This window comes from Doryrhamphus excisus, chromosome 5 (genome assembly GCF_030265055.1).
Source record: "Doryrhamphus excisus isolate RoL2022-K1 chromosome 5, RoL_Dexc_1.0, whole genome shotgun sequence".
NCBI classification, from domain to species: Eukaryota; Metazoa; Chordata; class Actinopteri; order Syngnathiformes; family Syngnathidae; genus Doryrhamphus; species Doryrhamphus excisus.
Window position 1 is genome coordinate 8,399,131 of NC_080470.1, and position 18,167 is coordinate 8,417,297.

General features: G+C 41.2%; 4 protein-coding genes across 6 annotated transcripts in view; 2 read left to right on the top strand and 2 right to left on the bottom strand.

Annotated features, from left to right (window-relative positions):
- The window catches only part of mylk4b (myosin light chain kinase family, member 4b), a 42,321-nt gene extending 29,680 nt beyond the window's left edge, over positions 1–12,641 (bottom strand). The window contains exons 1-5 of one of the 2 annotated variants that reach the window (XM_058073606.1): positions 12,489–12,641; positions 10,550–10,646; positions 9,337–10,478; positions 9,203–9,268; positions 8,648–8,722 (exon numbers count right to left, since the gene is read on the bottom strand). The gene's annotated coding sequence lies outside the window, so the exon portion shown is untranslated. Of the gene's footprint in view, positions 1–8,647; positions 8,723–9,202; positions 10,479–10,549; positions 10,647–12,488 lie in introns of both variants that reach the window. The other variant, XM_058073607.1, reaches the window with a different exon arrangement.
- LOC131129764 (leukocyte elastase inhibitor-like) lies at positions 525–4,463 on the top strand. The gene is made up of 7 exons (XM_058073609.1): positions 525–683; positions 2,321–2,509; positions 2,694–2,831; positions 2,900–3,017; positions 3,088–3,230; positions 3,318–3,485; positions 3,838–4,463. The coding sequence occupies exons 2-7, from the start codon at positions 2,342–2,344 to the stop codon at positions 4,243–4,245; spliced, it is 1,143 nt and encodes a 380-aa protein (XP_057929592.1). The 5' UTR covers positions 525–683; positions 2,321–2,341; the 3' UTR covers positions 4,246–4,463.
- Positions 5,015–11,372, top strand: gfus.1 (GDP-L-fucose synthase, tandem duplicate 1). Of its 2 annotated transcripts, none has more exons than XM_058073610.1 (10): positions 5,015–5,234; positions 7,333–7,487; positions 7,580–7,694; positions 7,775–7,903; positions 8,182–8,255; positions 9,908–10,041; positions 10,159–10,290; positions 10,371–10,450; positions 10,935–11,034; positions 11,113–11,372. In XM_058073610.1, the coding sequence occupies exons 2-10, from the start codon at positions 7,363–7,365 to the stop codon at positions 11,166–11,168; spliced, it is 945 nt and encodes a 314-aa protein (XP_057929593.1). In that variant the 5' UTR covers positions 5,015–5,234; positions 7,333–7,362; the 3' UTR covers positions 11,169–11,372. The 2 variants fall into 2 exon arrangements, with proteins under 2 accessions (XP_057929593.1, XP_057929594.1); XM_058073611.1 differs by having other exon boundaries at positions 7,336–7,487.
- A 933-nt stretch (positions 12,642–13,574) lies between the features above and the next one.
- Positions 13,575–16,435, bottom strand: dmrta2 (DMRT-like family A2). The gene is made up of 2 exons (XM_058073283.1): positions 15,721–16,435; positions 13,575–15,004 (listed from the first exon to the last, which is right to left on the bottom strand). The coding sequence occupies exons 1-2, from the start codon at positions 16,193–16,195 to the stop codon at positions 14,106–14,108; spliced, it is 1,374 nt and encodes a 457-aa protein (XP_057929266.1). The 5' UTR covers positions 16,196–16,435; the 3' UTR covers positions 13,575–14,105.
- Positions 16,436–18,167: the final 1,732 nt, after the last annotated feature.

Consider the following 18,167-nt stretch of genomic DNA (forward strand, 5'->3'; position numbering starts at 1 on the left):
ATTTTATTTCAATTTTCATTCATTTTGTCATCATTTTCTCCCTTGGGTGTGAGTGTGGACAATTTTTTTTTTTTTCGAAAAAGATCTCTCTATAGTCGCACCCTCTCTGCCAGGCATGGTAGGAATTTCCCCGAGTGATTTGTCATATAGGAAAGGCTTTACATTATTCACATGGCTTGACCTTGGCTGTCTTTATCAGTAGCTGTACTCTGGACTTTCTTTAAGAAAATTCACATTTGTCAGCAGCAATTATGTCACACCCCAGAAAAAAATATAAACTGTTGTGTAGAATAAATGTAAGTAATAAGACATAATTTAGAAAACAATGTCTAAATGTTTCTGAAACTGGTAGGGGTTGTGTGTCTTTTCAGTAGCATGGTTAGACTGGCAAAAAACTCAAAAAATGTGGTTATATTTTTGTATTTGCGTTTTACACAATGGCGTGTATTGTTTGAAGATGTCTCGCTGTAAGGCAGCAGGGATAGGCTCCAGCTCCCCCGTGTTCATTCATTTACCGCTCAGTGACGCGCCCCACGCCCACCCACAGGCTGTAGTGACTCCAAATGAGAAACAGAGACAGTGTGGATTTAATCACGACACCATCTTTGGAAGGTTTGGAGCCTTTGGGGAGATTCTGAGGGAACTTTGCTTTGCTTTGACTGGTATCCTTACAGGACGAACAGGTAACAATCCAAACCGGCCAGGCATTGCTTTCCAAGTGTGCCTCATTTCCGGGTATGTTGCACTACGAACGGTAGCAATATTTTGCTTTAAAGGGAAATTTCGGTTTAGATGTTGTTCACTCCATTGGACATGGCCGAGAAACTTGTCACATTGGTTGTGGGTCTCATGAAATCACGTTCTGTATAAGTCATAACTTGGAGTGTGCTTGTGATGTGCGGATCGATACGGAAATACCGATAATTCCGATACCTATGTGGTCCAAAGTCAATTCTGGTCCATTCAGGACCATTCTTCAATTTACAATATAGTCAATTCTATATGTGACAGCCTAACCGCGACCCTACTGACATAGAAAATTGATGGCTTGGATGGATGGATGTCTTAACAGTGGCACATTCTTCCCCATTAAACTGTTAACACAACCTTCAAATTAAAAGGTAGCAATATAACTCAGAAAATCAGTAGTGAAACATATAACATTGCTTCGACTATGCTCAGTTAAAGGCGCCTGTGTATCTATTTTGTTGGAAGAACTTTTAGAGTTCTTATTCCTTCACCGTGTCAGCTCATTGCTGCCATCTGCTGGACGTATAGTGCGTTGCTGCCTTTAAAGGTAGTCAAATCAAATCAAATCAACTTTATTTGTATAACACTTTTCCTGCAAAGACATGCAACACAAAGTGCTTTACAGAATTAAAACAATTACCACAATTAAAAGGAAAACAAAGAAACAAAAGAAAGCCCCGCCCTCCATACTAGACACACACATACACATACCCACCCACACACAATCACACAATCACACACAGTAGGGAGACATGGCATGGCACTGAGGATCGAGGAAACGCCACCTTTGGGGCCGTCCACACTGGGAGGAGCCGCAGGCCGTGCCATCGGGGGACCAGCACCCGGGTCTCCCGACTCCGACAGACGGGCAGACCCCCACATTAAAGGGAGGAAGCCCCAGCCGGCCGGGTCAAACAAACCCAAGGATGGCACCCCCTCAGCAGACCCGACACAGCCCCCAGTGTGGAGGACCCCCCTGAGGAAATACTGGAGTTAAAAGCTAAAGACTAAAAGCATAAAATAGGACTAAAAAAGATAAAAACATAAGAAAAGTTTAAAAATATTAGTTAAAAGCCTGGTTAAAAAGGTGTGTCTTTAATCTTTTTTAAAAACTATCACCAGTCTCCGGGAGTCCTGAGGCTCTCCGGCAGGCTGTTCCACAGGTGGGGGCCATAGTGGCCCCCACCTTTTGGTATAGTTAAAAGGCCAGTGCCGGAGGACCGCAGGGTCCGCTGGGGTTGATATGGTAAAAGCAGATGAGATAAATAAGAAGGTGCAAGGGCGTTAAGACATTTAAAAACCAGTAAGAGAATCTTAAAATCAACCTCAACCTCTTTTTTTATAAAAAGGTCCGGAATTTATGATGAAAGGGGTTTTAGTCAACATCCGAGGGTCCAATGACCAACATAGGAGCTGAAAAACAAGCATACATAAGAAATTGTACATTTAGAGACACTATTTATACATTTATGTGCAAATTTAAGTCATTTACCTTCTCACTTTCAATTGGTACAAGGATATGTTTAAATTGTTGAAATGACTGGCTCAAATTCTCCTTTGGTTGTTACAGGGGAATTCTGCACTATCAACAATGGCCACCCTCAGTATCTCAAATACTACATTTGCTCTGGAGTTGTTCCGAACTCTGAGTCAAGCAAACCCAACCGGGAACATCTTTGTCTCTCCGTTGAGCATCAGTTCAGCCCTAGCAATGGTCTACCTGGGAGCTAAAGGAGACACAGCGACTCAGATGGCACAGGTGAACTACAGTATCTGCAATAAAACAAAACAAGACTGCAGTACATTTTTTATGAACTGCACTATAAAGACCAAGCCATTCATGTTTTGATTCGGTTTCCATCCATTTCATTTGGAACAAATGAATAGCTAATGTTTCAGTATGGATCACTATACACCAATCAAATACTTTCCTCTTCTCACAGGCCCTGTCATTCAAGTCCGGCGAATCCATCCATGCAGACTTCCAGTCTCTTAATGGGGACATCAATTCACCATCCGTATCATACACCCTGAAACTGGCCAACCGACTTTATGGAGAAAATACATCTAATTTCCTCCCTGTGGGTTTTCATTAAGTGAATTAGCAAAGTTACATATACAAAATGTATGACACGTTATTTCTTTGCAGCAATTCCTTGATGCCACACACAAGTACTATAAGGCAGATCTGAAGACGGTGGATTTCATTGGGGCTGCTGAGGAGTGTAGAGCAGAGATTAACAGCTGGGTGGAGCAGCAGACACAGAGTGAGCCATCTAAAACGCTGATTAATTACATCGTTTACTTCTTGCTTTGACGTGTGTGTGTTGTTTTCAGATAAGATTAAAGATCTTCTGAAGCCAGGAACAGTTAGCTCGATGACAAGATTAGCTCTGGTCAATGCCATCTACTTCAAAGGCAACTGGATGCACAGATTCAATCCGATAAATACTTTGGAAATGCCATTTAAAGTCAATCAGGTGACACCTCAGAAATGATACACGTGTCTTACACAGATGGATTAATATAAGGACATGACTCTTATCTCCGTGTTTGATATTTGTCAGAATGTGACCACAAAGGTGCATATGATGTATCTGAAGGAGAAACTGCCCTTCAACTACATCCCTGAGCTGGGTCTTCAGATCCTAGAGATGCCGTACACAGATGATGAGCTCAGTATGGTCATCCTGCTTCCAGAGGAGTCCACTGATGGCTCTGACCCGTTGCTAAAGGTACGCAACCAACTAGGGATGAGCCAGATATTCGTTATATATAATGCATTTTTTTGCCGAGTATGAAGATGAAAGGAGTACAGCTGTCAATATCTGTGAGGGGAAATCCTGTAAGTTCTGTAGTTTTTATGAATATGTTTTTTTTTAACTCATTGGGTAATGTATTCACTCTTCACGCTCTGTGATTGGCCAGTCATACCCAGTGACCGACCCAGCAGCCAGTGAGTCTCTGTAGTGTGTCCGTGTGTCTTGTGGTCCCAAGCCACCGTACTTGCAAAACATGGGGACAATTTGTTGGTGTTACTGTACATTTCTAAATGAACCATTTTTCCATGTGTGTATTTCCTTGTAGGTGGAAAAGGAACTTACACACACAAACCTGAACGAGTGGACCAAGAGGAGTAACATGGACATCCATTCCGAAGTTATTGTTCATCTGCCCAAATTCAAACTGGAGGAGGAGTACCTCCTGAATGAACCTTTGGCTAAACTGGGTATGGCTGATGTATTTTGTGCTGCAAAGGCTGACCTCTCTGGAATGAACGGCGAGGGAAACCTTTCCCTGTCCACAGTGGCCCACAAGGCCTTTGTAGAGGTCAACGAGGAGGGCACTGAGGCTGCTGCTGCCACTGCTGGCATTGCATCTTTCTGTATGCTGAGGGAGGAACACTTTACAGCAGACCATCCTTTCCTCTTCTTCATCAGGCACAATAAATCCGAGTCTATCCTTTTTCTCGGCAGGTTCTCCTCTCCCCAGTGAAGAGAACTTAAATACTTTTTTAAAGTTAAATTTTTGCAGGAAAGGCTTTATATGTTTGACTGTACATTTCTAAAATTACATTTTTCTCAATCCATGCACTAAATCAGTTATAATAAAGCATTCAGGGTACGCTTACATAGTCTTATAATATAAATAACTGTATGAAAAGCTGCTTGAATTAACAATTAGAGATAATAAAAAAGGGGTTATATTTTGCAGTGGTGTTTTTTTTAATCTACAACGTTTATGTGACACATAACTGTCTCTGTTTCTGGAAAACTTGAAAAATGACGAACCTCGTCTAATTGAGCAATTATTTGCTGAACAGTGTGCCGGGACGATCTCACAATGCACTTTTTCTGGATTCTGCTTACCAACATGGCGGCCAAACCCACTGATGGCTTAACTTTTTTTTTTTAGCAGCTTTACTTCTGCTAATTACCAAGTGGCGAAGTTGATCTATTATCCTCAGAAGACGCTTTAGTCTCACTGAAATGAGTCGGTAGTTATTTAATTTTGTTTTATGTGTTATTTGTAAGAAACTTACACCTACAACTGCCAATTGAGTAATAAATGCTTGGGCTGAGCGTGAACAAGGTAAAGTGCGTTCCATTATCACTTCCCTTCCTTCACTTTCCTGTACTCCGCAAGTGGCCACCGTATGACGTCGACGATTACGTTTACGGAGTGTAGAATTCAAGTGCAAGTTAGCGAGGGCGACGGAAACTACTATTGGGACGCAGCCTAGGTCCACAAGCTGACGACCGGAAGTAGACGCGTTGTGCGTATGCGCAGAACGGAACGTGTTACCACTACGGCTTGAGTATTGACTGATATGTAGCAGTGCTTGATTTACTCGTGTGGGGCAGATTAACCGGTGATTTATTATTTTAGCAACTTTACTCGTTTGTAAACTGTTTCCTCGCTTCCGCGTAGAGGCACGCCCACTTCCTGGTAGCCTCGCGTCCACCTCCGGCTGTCGTTTGCAGGTATGTAGCAGTGGCTACTTTGTTTGCCTTTGGCTACTTAACCCTTTCATTTACTCGTACAGTTTTGTCTCATGGATAAAAACATGGGGATTTTTATATATTTCCCCTTGTGAAGTCTCAAGATCACAGTGTTAAGTGTTCTTGTACAGCCTGTTCCTCCTGCAATGGCATTTTTTTTACATCAATATGTTACTGACACCTGAGCTGCATTCCAATGTCAGTTTGAGTTGCCCTCTTCCTCGGGCACTTGCCCTCGGGGGGAATCCACCATTAGTGTCGTTACATTTCTGTGTAAAGCTGAAGTTAACTTGGTAATAAGTACACTTGGATGGCTGAGAAAGTGAGTCAACACAGTCACTGTAGAGTTGCACGTTACCCACAATGCATTGGAGTGATGCATAAAATCAGCATGCTAATCATTCGATTTGACTACTTTAGTAGTGGCACCGTCAGGGCAAACAAAACCTATTAAGGCAACTACAATAAAAAATGAATATTCTTAATAACACTAAATTGAAACAAACAACCTACATTTGGAAACTCACTCAAACTAAATAGATTTTTTTTCAACCAAAAAACAAACACTATGGATGGAACCATGACTCCATGGGCTGAATATGAACAAGGCAGGAGTGTTCCATTTATCACCTCCTCTAATCCCACATCCACTTACCTTTTCATCTCAGAATCCAAAAAGCCCGAGCGTGGTGACCAATGTGAAGGCTATGCATGTTTATCAAAAGTCAAAATGTGTCAACACCTTTTTTCAACTGTTCTGGCACATCTTTCAGTTTAACTTTGCCACCCGAGTTTTTGTTTTTTCTTCTTCTGTCACTTCCGGCCAATTGTGAAATAAGTTTATAGGGGCTATATTGACCACTTGTTGCTCTATTGAAGCAACATCCATTGTGTTTGAATGAAGATCTATCAAGAGCAACTGGATGATACTCAGCACATTTATTCATTCATTCATTTATTTAAGCTTTTACAGCCAGCTCACCATATGATATGGGTACTGTCAAAGCAATGGATGACAGCTGGCTCAAGCATGGGTACAGCTGTCCCCATTTTTCATTCTGGGATGCCATTTTTGACACCATGCTTAATCATAGGGCCCTACTCTGATCGTATGGTATTTGACTCTCCATCACGGACAGGGACTAGTTCAAGGAACTGGCTTTAAAAAAAACTACCCTTTCTTGTCCAGGTATCTTATAATGTATACAAAACATCTGTACGTTCATCCACCTCTATCCTAATAGCATCATAGGATAGGGGATCTCCAAGGGTTTTCAGGTTGGCCTCTTATCCACAGAGAAACAGTTCTTGGTGCCCTGAAACTGTATTTTTCCATACTGCTTCCAGAGTGGGAAAATCTGACAATGGAGGCTTGTCATTTTCTTGTAGGCAGCCGAAGCACTGTCTACAGAAACAATGACGTCACAGTCACATGACTAGCAGTGAGATTTGACAAGCCAACATTCATTCATTCATTTTCTACCGCTTATCCTCACAAGGGTTGCGGGCGTGCAACCTATCCCAGCTTCTGGCCAGCCAATCAAAGGGCACATTTAGACAAACAACCATTCACACTCACATTCATACCTATGGAGAATTTGGAGTCACCAATTAACCTAGCATGTTTTTGGAATGTGGGAGAAAACCCACGCATGCACGGGGAGAACATGCAAACTACACACAGAGATGCCCGAGGGTGGAACAAGCAAACATAATATTTGAATATTTCTACTGACATGACTCAGCCCAGTCAACATTCTCCTGGCGTTGTGTTGTCTTACACTCCCCAATGACTCACAGAAGTAGCCTTGGAAAGTGGAAGACGACACACCTATGTACATGTTCTTTCTTCTATGGTTTGATGTGTCACATGGTTCCATCTGTGGGTTTATGTTTTAGAAGTGTGCAGGACTAGGGGGTACATGACTTTAGCTGAAATGTCTGACGGGGTACACGACTGTAAAAAGTTTGGCAACCACTGCTATAAACGTTACCCAGCTTATTAAACCTTAACAATATGATGGTATTGTTACAAAGATTATATATTTTTTTATATTGCATGTTTTGTTTCATGTTCCAGTAGAGCTATCAGAGTGGCCACAACAGTCCGATGAGAGTGTTGGTGACAGGAGGCTCTGGCTTGGTGGGCAGGGCCATACAACATGTGGTCAAAGAGGAAGGAATCAGGAAAGAAGAAGAATGGATCTTCCTCTCCTCCAAAGATGCCAATCTCAAGTGAGCACAAATTCTCTCCAAAACACTTTCACAATCCCAAGGTTGAGTGAACATGTTTTTATTCTTTAACTTTGTGTGTTCGCAATGTTTAGGAGCAGGGAGGAGACGATGGAGGTGTTTAGGAAATATCAGCCATCCCATGTTATCCACCTGGCTGCCATGGTGGGGGGACTTTTCAAGAACATGAAGTGTAATCTGGACTTCTGGGTATAAATACATGCAAACACACTTCCTGGACTGATAACAAATTGGTCACTGTGAGCTTCTGTTATGTATGTCTTTTTTAGAGGAATAACATCTACATCAATGAGAATGTGCTGCAGGCAGCACATGAAGTCGGTGTGGTCAAGGTTGTTTCCTGTCTATCCACCTGCATATTTCCAGATAAGACCACCTATCCCATTGATGAGAATATGGTAAGAGGTGTCTGTTTTTGAATCAGATATACTACACTACCAGTCAAAACCTTAAGAACATTCCAATCTTTCCAGTTTATTGAAATGGAAGTCATTCAAGTCTAATAAATAGCTTGAAATGTCTTGTAACGTATTTTGCTAAATAAGTCATACTTGTATGTTACTTTTATTTTTGACCCGCTGTTCACGACCCAACCACATACTTTTGAGATACTCCACTTACTGTGGATCATTCTTTATTCCCATGGTAACTTGTCTTAAAAACTATTTTGCAACAGATCCATAATGGCCCACCGCATGAGTCCAACTTTGGCTACGCCTATGCAAAAAGAATGATAGATGTCCAAAACAGGTATGCAAAACTGGTGTACTGTGAGGCTGTGTGTGTGTGTGTATTAGGTCTGTGATCAGAAGACTCGGTTCAGCTCATGGAGGGAGTAGGCAGAATACTGAAGGCTTTTAGAATGCAATATATTATTTACAGGTTAACATTGCATACAAATATTTACAGTGCGATTTTAAGAATATGAGAGACAACCTAATGGATGTTCAGAGTAACAATGTAGGTTGCTATAGCACAAAATATGTTCCTGATCCACCCAGAGTCCATAAGATGCAACTGAACCCGTGTCTGGGATTGCAATTGCCTTTTAATAAGTGAAGTGGTTGCCATGGTATGAATTTGGTGGCAGATGTTGCGTGGTGGGAAAAAAAGTCTGTGGGCTGCAAAAAGAAGCCCCTTACCATCGTGTGGGCGACTCTTGCAGTGGCTTTCAATCCGTGGCTCTAGGCCTGGTCTGGTAGCGCGCAGAATCTGGTCTGTGTAACAAGACCAAATGTTCACTAATCACACAATGTACACGTGTATTGCTTACCATTTAAGCTATACATACACATGATCAAGTTGTTCCACAGCTATAAATAGAATTCTATGTATGTGCTCACAATGTCCAAAAATAGCATTAATTGCATTATAACTCCAAATTATACTCCAAATACTGAATAATTAACAGTTCAATACATAAGTTCACAAAAATTCATTCATAAATAGTGCAATTCATATACAATACTCAACAGGTACGTATATCTCAAATAATAGACATTCAATGAAGAATTATAAGTGCTACAGTTATTAGACACTTTGACAAATGTGTTCGATAGATCCAATTTAAACTATTGCTCCAACGGGTTGTCGTTGTGTTTTGGTGAAGTAAGGCGTGTTCAAATCAAGCTAAACAGTATTGAGTGAATGGAGGCTGCCAGCTAATGCTACAAACAATTGACATACAATGGACTTACCAAATACGAAGTCTATCGCAATATGTATAGTTTTTCCCCATCGCCCTGGTTCACGGTAGGAGGCTCCTACAAGTTGAATGTGAACCATTAAAAGCAGAAATGTATCATGTCTTAGTTAGGAGATTTGAACTGACCTGTAGCTCACTCAGGCAACACTTCCCCGTAGTGGTGTGTCGGTCATGAACAAACGGTTCAAAAAAACGAATTATTTTTTGTGAACGGATTGAAACAGGTCACCACCCCTAAAATACCCTTTCAGTCCGTTAAGTTGATTGGCTGGAGAGTCAGTTCACCGTTCCTAGACTATCTGCGTACTTGCCTGTTTTATCCTATCTTCGCCACCTCGCTCTGTGGGTGGGTGGGGTTAGCTGACTGACAGACCCAGACCGAGATATTGACCGACACTGTCGGTGACCTCGTTCATTCCGTTCACAAAAAAGAACTAATTATTTTGACCCGTTCGTTCATGACCGACACATCACTAGTCACGTGATGTTGCTCTGTTGAGTCGGAACGAACGTGAACATGAGTGAACGGACTGACTCTTTTTACTGAATGAACCGGTTCACTGAAATGAACGGGTTTGACCGGCAGCGTCAAATGGGGACAATATAGAAGCATGATTAAAACGTAATAGAGGCAAAATTTACCTGGTTACACTTACCTTTTTGTAATTGTCTATTAAACTGCATTGATGTTCCTCAGAGCCTATTTCCAGCAGCATGGACGTCACTACACAGCTGTGATCCCCACTAATGTGTTCGGTCCCCATGACAACTTCAGCATTGAAGATGGTCATGTGCTACCAGGTCTAATTCACAGAGCTTACATTGCCAAAGGTAAATTACGTTTTGCTACATAAGCAACAAGGATGCATAAGCAGTCACAACATAACAACAAATGTGTTTGTGATTTTTCTGACATACAAACCCACTCTTGTTTATCTCCACTGTTAGAAGAGGGGAAGCCCTTGGTTGTCTGGGGCTCAGGTACCCCAAGAAGGCAGTTCATTTACTCTTTGGACTTGGCTCGCCTCTTCCTTTGGGTTTTGAGAGAATATCCAGAGGTTGACCCCATTATCCTTTCTGGTGAGTTTTAACACATGTTGCGTGCTGACTTCTGAACACCTTACAGTGAAAGTAATTATTGTGTTGTCTCTTTCTCCCAGTTGGTGAGGAAGATGAAGTATCAATCAAAGAAGCAGCAGACGCAGTGGTGCATGCACTGGACTTTAAGGGTGAAGTGGTTGTATCCTTAAATACATGTTGTCTGCTGGCTGGAGAGGATAAACACACCAACTTTTCAGATTAGAGCTGTCCTATGTAGTCAGACTAGTGTTTGTCCTACCTAGTCAATGAGCATGAACTGATGAATCCCGCTTGGATAGGAGGCGAAACGTCTTCTAAGATGACCTCAACAGTCCAGTTGCCATCGATTCAATGTCCTGAGAAAAAAATGACCTTTATTGTTATTGTTTGGTAATGGTTTAATTTTATTTGAACATGCATCAAGTTACAATGGAATACATCACAGTTCCCAAAACTTTTTATTCATTGATTGATCTATAGATGAGGTTGTGTCCTTAAGGCATGGCTCCAAAATGATTTATTCCCCCAACATTCCCTATTATAACCTGCCCTTATTAAACCTTTTCATGCCATCCATCTCCATCTCAAACATGCTGATCAATGATGTCATTCTATATGGAATTTCCTTCACCGTCACCCTGCAGTATGATACCAGCAAAGCAGATGGGCAGTTTAAAAAGACAGCCAATAATGCAAAGCTCCGCAGCTATCTCCCAGATTTCAGCTTCACACCCTTCCAACAAGGTAGGAAGATGGCATGCTGCTTGTGAATCAGTCACTTTTAATGAAAGTTATCTGCTTACTCTTCTCATGTCCTCGTAGCTCTCAAGGAGACCTGTGATTGGTTTGTTGCCAACTATGACACAGCTCGTAAGTGAAAGCAGATATCCATCGGGAAGTAAAAAAGACAATCTGTTACAAGATGGTCATACAGAAGTCGCTATAGCCGGGCTTGCATTCCTGGGTGAGCTGGATGGAGAACCTGCAACATCTGACTGTGTGAAGATCAGATCTATTTTTTGTTATTTATCCATCGGATTTCCACCTGTTTGTGACTTTTCCACATTAAAAGGCCATGGCCAAATATTTCACATTGAGTTATATATTTGTGTGTATATCAGTGGTGTGCAGTCAGGCCCAGCAAAGCCTTCTCCGCAGGCCTAAACATGATCAGAAACGTTGATCTACATTGACAACTTAAGTTGTAGTATTTGTTCCATGAAATTGTATTACTTTAATCTGTTTTTAAGTTCGTGATTAATCACCATAAGCAGACATAACTGAAATATGCCAATTTCTGTATTCAATGAACAGAAAGAGAAATGTCAGGATGGACCCCACTGCAAGATCAACATTAAAATCAATCTAAAATCAACATTAAAGAGAGCCAGTGCTACCACTAGAAAGTTGATAATCCCCCTTTGGGTGGCCCTTCAAAGTAAATGACAAGAAAATATACAGAAAATTAAGTAGGAGTTTCCTACAAGATTGATTAATGATTGAATCAGATAGTTCCACAGTTGCCTGATGTACATTATTTATTGATGTGGTGTAACTGTTTAGTGTTTAGAAAAAAGCCCCCCGATTTAGTGCAAATGTGCTCTGATGGGGAGATAGGGAGCCATTGGAACACTGCAGTGAGCAAAATAAATTTCATTAAAAACTGTAGTTATACCTTATGACCACAAGGTGGCGAGAAAGCCCAGCAAATTGCTTTGGATATCAACGGTAAAGGTTGACGACATTGAATGATGACTCCAAATGTTATCTTTTTATTTGAAAATGACTTGGTGATTACATCATATTTGGGAATATTATTATGAGGCATGTTTTTTGTAATACTGTTCTGAACTTTGGCTTAAACACATTTTCTGGAATGATGTGGCAGGTCAACATCATTCATGGGTTGAAAATGCATTTAAAACCGTATAAAGTTGCTTTCCATTACAAAACGTCAATCAGGGGTGGAAGAGGGCCTAATTCAAGTGTGCTTTGTGTGTGGCAAAAACTGAGTTTTGTAAAGTCCGGAAAGAGGTGAGTGTGTAGCAAAGTGGCAGTATGAGCCGTGTTAAACTCGGGGACACATTTTCATCACTTCCGCCTTTGTCCCCAAAGTAAGGTGACACAAGCCCTCAAAATAGCTGTCTTCCACTCTGCCTGACATTAACTACCGCTATATAAAAGACAATAAAAAATACCTGTAGTGCTCTGACGGTTTCTCCAGCTGGGTCCGGCGGGTGGTGTTTGGGACTCAGTCCTGCTCCGGTGGCAGTGGATGCAATTGGCTTTGGTCTTGTCGGGAGAGACATCTGCCGGGGCTTTGTTTGTTCCCACTTTTGGCACAGCATCGGCTGTGGCGCCACTGTGGTTTGTCAAACTACGGCATGGGCCAAGGGTCAAAAAATAATCTTTACGTATATTTCAAAATAGTGGCGTTAAAGGCAATTTCTGTTAATTCGTAATGAACGTGTAAACTTTGGCAGCCCTTAAAGCAACATACACTTACATGCAGCTATTGTAAGTAACGGCAGGTGCTATTGATTATTCATTAAATGTCTATTTTGTCTAATTCCTATTGATTAAGGGTGCTTTAGCGAAGCACTGTGGCATTGCTGTGCAGATAAAATGCACCCAACTTAAGACGAAAAAGACATTTGAAGCAATATAAAGTTACATGAACCCCACTGTGGCGTGTGGAAAACATCTCAGGTATAGGAGCTCCTTGTCATGCCAGGAACAGCAGGACCTTAAACGTTACATTTTCTTTTCTGGAATAAAACTTTCTTCCACCTCTCTCAAGCATATTCCAAATGAGCAATTTTGTGGTAGTGAATGAGACAAGACCTTTGAAGACGTTTTTTTGTCATAGAAAGGCTGTCTGGTGGTAAATGGAACAACCTTCTTTTGGGCCAAGGACTGACCTGTGTCACCGGTGACATTTTTTTGGTTCCACCACTTGACTTTTTTTGTTCCGTAGCTCTCAGGGTCTTTTAAGAAGTGTAAAAAAATAACATTGAATCCACAAGATTTGGGCTTTGGACTCCGCACATTTCACTTTAATGGCTATTTGCAATAAATTGCTGACTCGGAAAAAATAGTTTCACTCCCATTTTTGCATTAGAACCCCCTGAACATTTTCAACGGATCTTGGAATTTTGTTCAGATGTGTTTTGTATTTCCAGTATCGTTTTGAAAAAATAATAATTATAAAGAAAAAAAACTGTTTCGTCTTTTTTTAAAAATAACATTTATTTTCAGCATATTCAGACAATGTGACGGCACAGATTGTTTTTTTATAACATTTAAAAGATGAACAGACTTATTTGGAGGACTTTTGTCACTAAATATTGGTGCTAACTGATTCAAGGAAAAGTCAAATATTACCAGAGCATTTCCTCATAAATGCAATATACAGTATGATACAGACTGTTGGAAAAAGGAATAGAAAAACCATAAGAAATAATAATTATAATACATAAGACTTGGTGGCGGTAGTTTGTACACATCAATGAGTTGAACTTTTACGCTAATAGCATTAGTAAAACTTCCTTTTCCGGTGAAAACTGCGGTTAACGTTGAAGAGTGTGTGATAATTTTGCTTTTACAATGACTGTAAAAAAACATGCCCCAATATAAAATGCAACAATTGATTTTTTTCCACTCTAAGACATATTTTTTTATTTACAGACGTCTTAAACGTTACATATTTTTGTCCAACATTCAAACACGGGTGGCTACAAATACAATGAAATGTGTGTACAGTGTGATATGTACTATCTGTGTGTGTGTGTGTGTGTGTGTTCAGTCGCCTCTCGTTACTGTTTTTCCGGTGTATTGTTGACGAGAGGCCCGTAAAGGCCACCCGCATAGCCCTGCTCCTTATGCAGCATTGTCCTGTCCCGGATCAGGTCGCTGAAGGCATAGTCCATGGGGGGTCTGAAGCCCAGGGTGGGCATGAGGCCGGTGGTGGAGTAGGGCGTCATGAAGGCCAGACCCCGGCTGTGAGCAGAGTAGGCCAGCCGCAGAGGGTTCAGTCCCAGGTGGGTTCCCAGCGGGTAGGTGCTTGGGTCGGCTCCGAAGGGGGGGACGTTGGGCTGAAGGGGCGAGAAGGCCGAGCGGTTGCTGAGAGTCATGGCCCCGGGAAGCATGGGTCGAGTCGGGGCTGTGGCAGATGAGGAGGTGGGTGGAGGTTGGGTCTGCTGTTGAAGCATCCTGTCACCGCTCCATGCCTCATCGAGCCCGGCCTTGCTGGCACCCTGGGCGGCACTGCCTCCATTGGAACCGCCGTTGTTGAGGATCTGCTCGATTGCCTGCACCACATCCTTCCCGCAGCCTTGCAAGACGAGCTCCAGCACACTGCGCTTGTGGCTGGGGAACACCCGGGTGAGGATGTCGATGGCGTGCATGTGCCTGGAGGCCGCGGAAGACGGACAGGACTCCTGCTCGTCTTTGTCAGTCTCGGAACCGGAGTCCGAACCGAGGGAGCTGACGGATCCGGGAGTGTCCTCGTCGTCTTTTAAAGGTTTTGCTACCGGGGAGTTGACGAAAGATTCGCTGTCTCCGTTCTCGGAGCCGGAGCCTACGTGCCGGCCGTCTGGAGAGGAGATTCCCGGGACTGAGTCACTCTCCGTAGGTTTGCCAGCGGACTGCTGCGGAGTGGAAGGACCGGATAGTTGGCCCTTGGGGAACAACTCGAACTTCTGAACGCTTGAATCTGTTATTAAAAAGAAACAAATATTAATAAAAGGTCATTCAATTCAAAGTTTTGCCTTCAAACTCCAATTAGGATGGGCTACAATATAGAAGCGTCATGCGTTAAAGTTAATCAGGCTGTTCTACACCATTTAATAATCTGATTAATATCGGCTGTATTGGGGTTTCTGAGATTTTGTGTACTAAAGTTTTGAACGACATTCACCTAATCATGTTTCTTAGTCATATAATTCGATAATAATATATAAATAAAATATATAAATAATAATATTAATAATAATATAAAAAAATAAATGTAAACAATTAGTGGCCATTGTGAGCTGTAAACTCCATTAAGAGCAATAAAAAACGTATTAAAGTTAATGTGCCGTTTTATGAAGTATATATTAATAAGTCAGTCATATTGTAATATTTTGTCACAATGTTAGAATCAGCGCTCTTCTTCGCACTACTAATACAGTAATAAAGATATTAACATTTATATATTAACATAAACGTTTTAACATTATTACTTTTTTGGATCGCATTTAGAGAGTATATACAGTATATTGATTATCCCTTCAAAAGATATTTGTATTTGTATATATTTTCATGTTCTGCCCATAGAGAGGAATCACCAAATCATCATCATAAAAAGGCCAGATAGGGATGGTTATTATGAATGTTGATTAATGTCATTTTCAAATTCAAATTTTAAAATTGTTCAATTTTCCTCACCGGAGTTGCTGGTCTCGCTGTTAACAGAACCAAACACCTCATAGCTGGGCCTCGGAGGGATGATGCCGTTGGCCGCAGCCAGGGCCAGCCCCTCCGCGGTGCCGTAGAGCAGCTGCAACTCCCGGGCTTCGTTCTCCTCCTGCGCCTGCTGCCTCCTGAGTGCCACCTGGGCCGCCATGACGCGCTGCCTCTCGGCTATCAGCGTACACTTGGCGCACATGCAGTCCTTCCACCGACAGTAACGCTTGTGGCCCTTCAGCGCCGACACCACGCCGTGGTTCCTGCAGCGGGCACACTTGGGCGTGCGGGGGTACTTGTCGGCGGCGCGGAGCAACAGAGGAGGCCCGCGTAGAAGGTTCCCTGCCATGGAGACCGGGATGGTGGATGCCGCTGCCGCCGCCGCCGCTGCTGCCGCTGCCGCGGGGTGGACCTGGGTAGCCGAGGAGGCGCCGGGCAGCTCTGATCTGAGATCCATGATGGTGATAAGAATACTAGAAGTGGACACAAGATGAGGACTTCTAGTTAGCGGATGTCTCCAGTATAACAAAACTTGAGTTTAAAATCCAAAAAGAAGAGGAGCAATCCTGGATGTTTGGACGCCGCCTGAGACACTAACTTCCTCCAGAGATCGTCAGTAGATACAGAGCACTGTCTCCCTCCTTCACTATTGTTGCTGCCACCTTTTCATTAGACAAATTTGACTACAATGTGACGCCTGTCATTGGCCGAAAGGGGAAGGGGCGATCTGATTGGCTTGCTTCATTTTTCAACTGTGTCCACCTGAGTTCTGCTTCTTCTTCTTCTACCCCCCCACACACACCCCCTCCACCCCCACCCAGCACCTCCAAAACATCAAGTGTTAAGAATCTGAAGGGAGTTCTACAAAGCCTAACTCAGATGCAGCGTGTTTTTAATGTTATACAATTAAAAATACATTCTTATCAAGGTCACATAGAATACTACAATTATCTTTTCCGTTTCGTAGAATCGTCCTTATTAGTCGTCTTCCACCGGGAGGTAAGTCATCTATTTCATTTTTTTGGGATGAATATTTAATATCAGTTCATGATACAATATTGTGCCATAAATATTGGCGCTTCGTTTAGTCAAGATAGTCAACTGGATTTAAATTTTAAACAAAAATGTATAATTTTCAGACACAAATTGAAGATTACATTTTATATTTTATCATGCCAATCGATTTAAACACGTCGTTTTTTTTATTTCTATATGATATATTGTTATTGTATTAGAGTGTTGTTCCCCAAAATGATTACCTACATTAAATGTACAATTGAATTGACAAAATTTAAAGAAGTGTATCTCGTAAATATTTCTCATACAATTTGACAAATAGTTTTTATATCCTATATATTCATATCTGAAATACATCATGTGTTTTATTTGCATGACTTTGCAGATACATGTATGTCATATCAGGATCATGTAGGTTGCTATTGTTGTTCATATATATATATATTCACAAGATGAAGAACATTTGAGGTGACTCTAAATTGTCCATAGATATGAATATGAGTGTGAATGGTTGTTTGTGATTGGCTGGTGACCCGTTCAGGGTGTACCCTGCGTCCAAAAGTCAGCTGGGATAGGCTCCAGCATACCCCCCGCGAAAACGAACAAATGAAAAATAATTTGGGCTTTCTACTGTCCTTTATGAGTTAGGAAAATATTAGAAATATATATATATATATTTAGAAGATATATTGTATTTAATTAAAAAATATTACAGTCATGGAATTATACACGTTTGTATAACTTTATTTAGAAATACAATTGTCTCTTGGGGTATGAGATAAAATAAATATAGATATTATTTTGGCACCATGCATATCAGCTATACATCTAAAACAATGTGATATTTTATTTACTTAAATACGTTTAAAGGAGCAAACAAACGTATTTAAGTAAATAAAATATCACATTGTTTTAGATGTATAACTGATATGCATGGTGCCAAAATAATATCTATATATTATTCTAGGTATATTCTAGGTATATATATATATATATATATATATATATATATATATATATATATATATATATATATATATATATATATATATATATATATATATATATATATATATATATATATATATATATATATAATATATATAATACCTGATAAAAACCCCATGCAGCAATGAGAATCAATGAGAATGAAGATGTTTCTACTAGTTCATTGTGGGCTCTTTGAGAGCCTGACTAAAAAAAAAAGTGAACAACGACGAGGAGCAGGAGGAGAGTGCGAGTGAGGGAGGAGGAGGAGGAGGAAGAGAAAGAAGAAAATGGCCTCCATCTCCTCCTCTTTGTTTACTTTCTGAATCACTGTAAGCAAATGCCATCTGTTTCCTCGCCGCTGTCATCTGCACCTTAATTACCCAGCCAACAGGCTAATGGAGACGATATTAAAACGACATCTT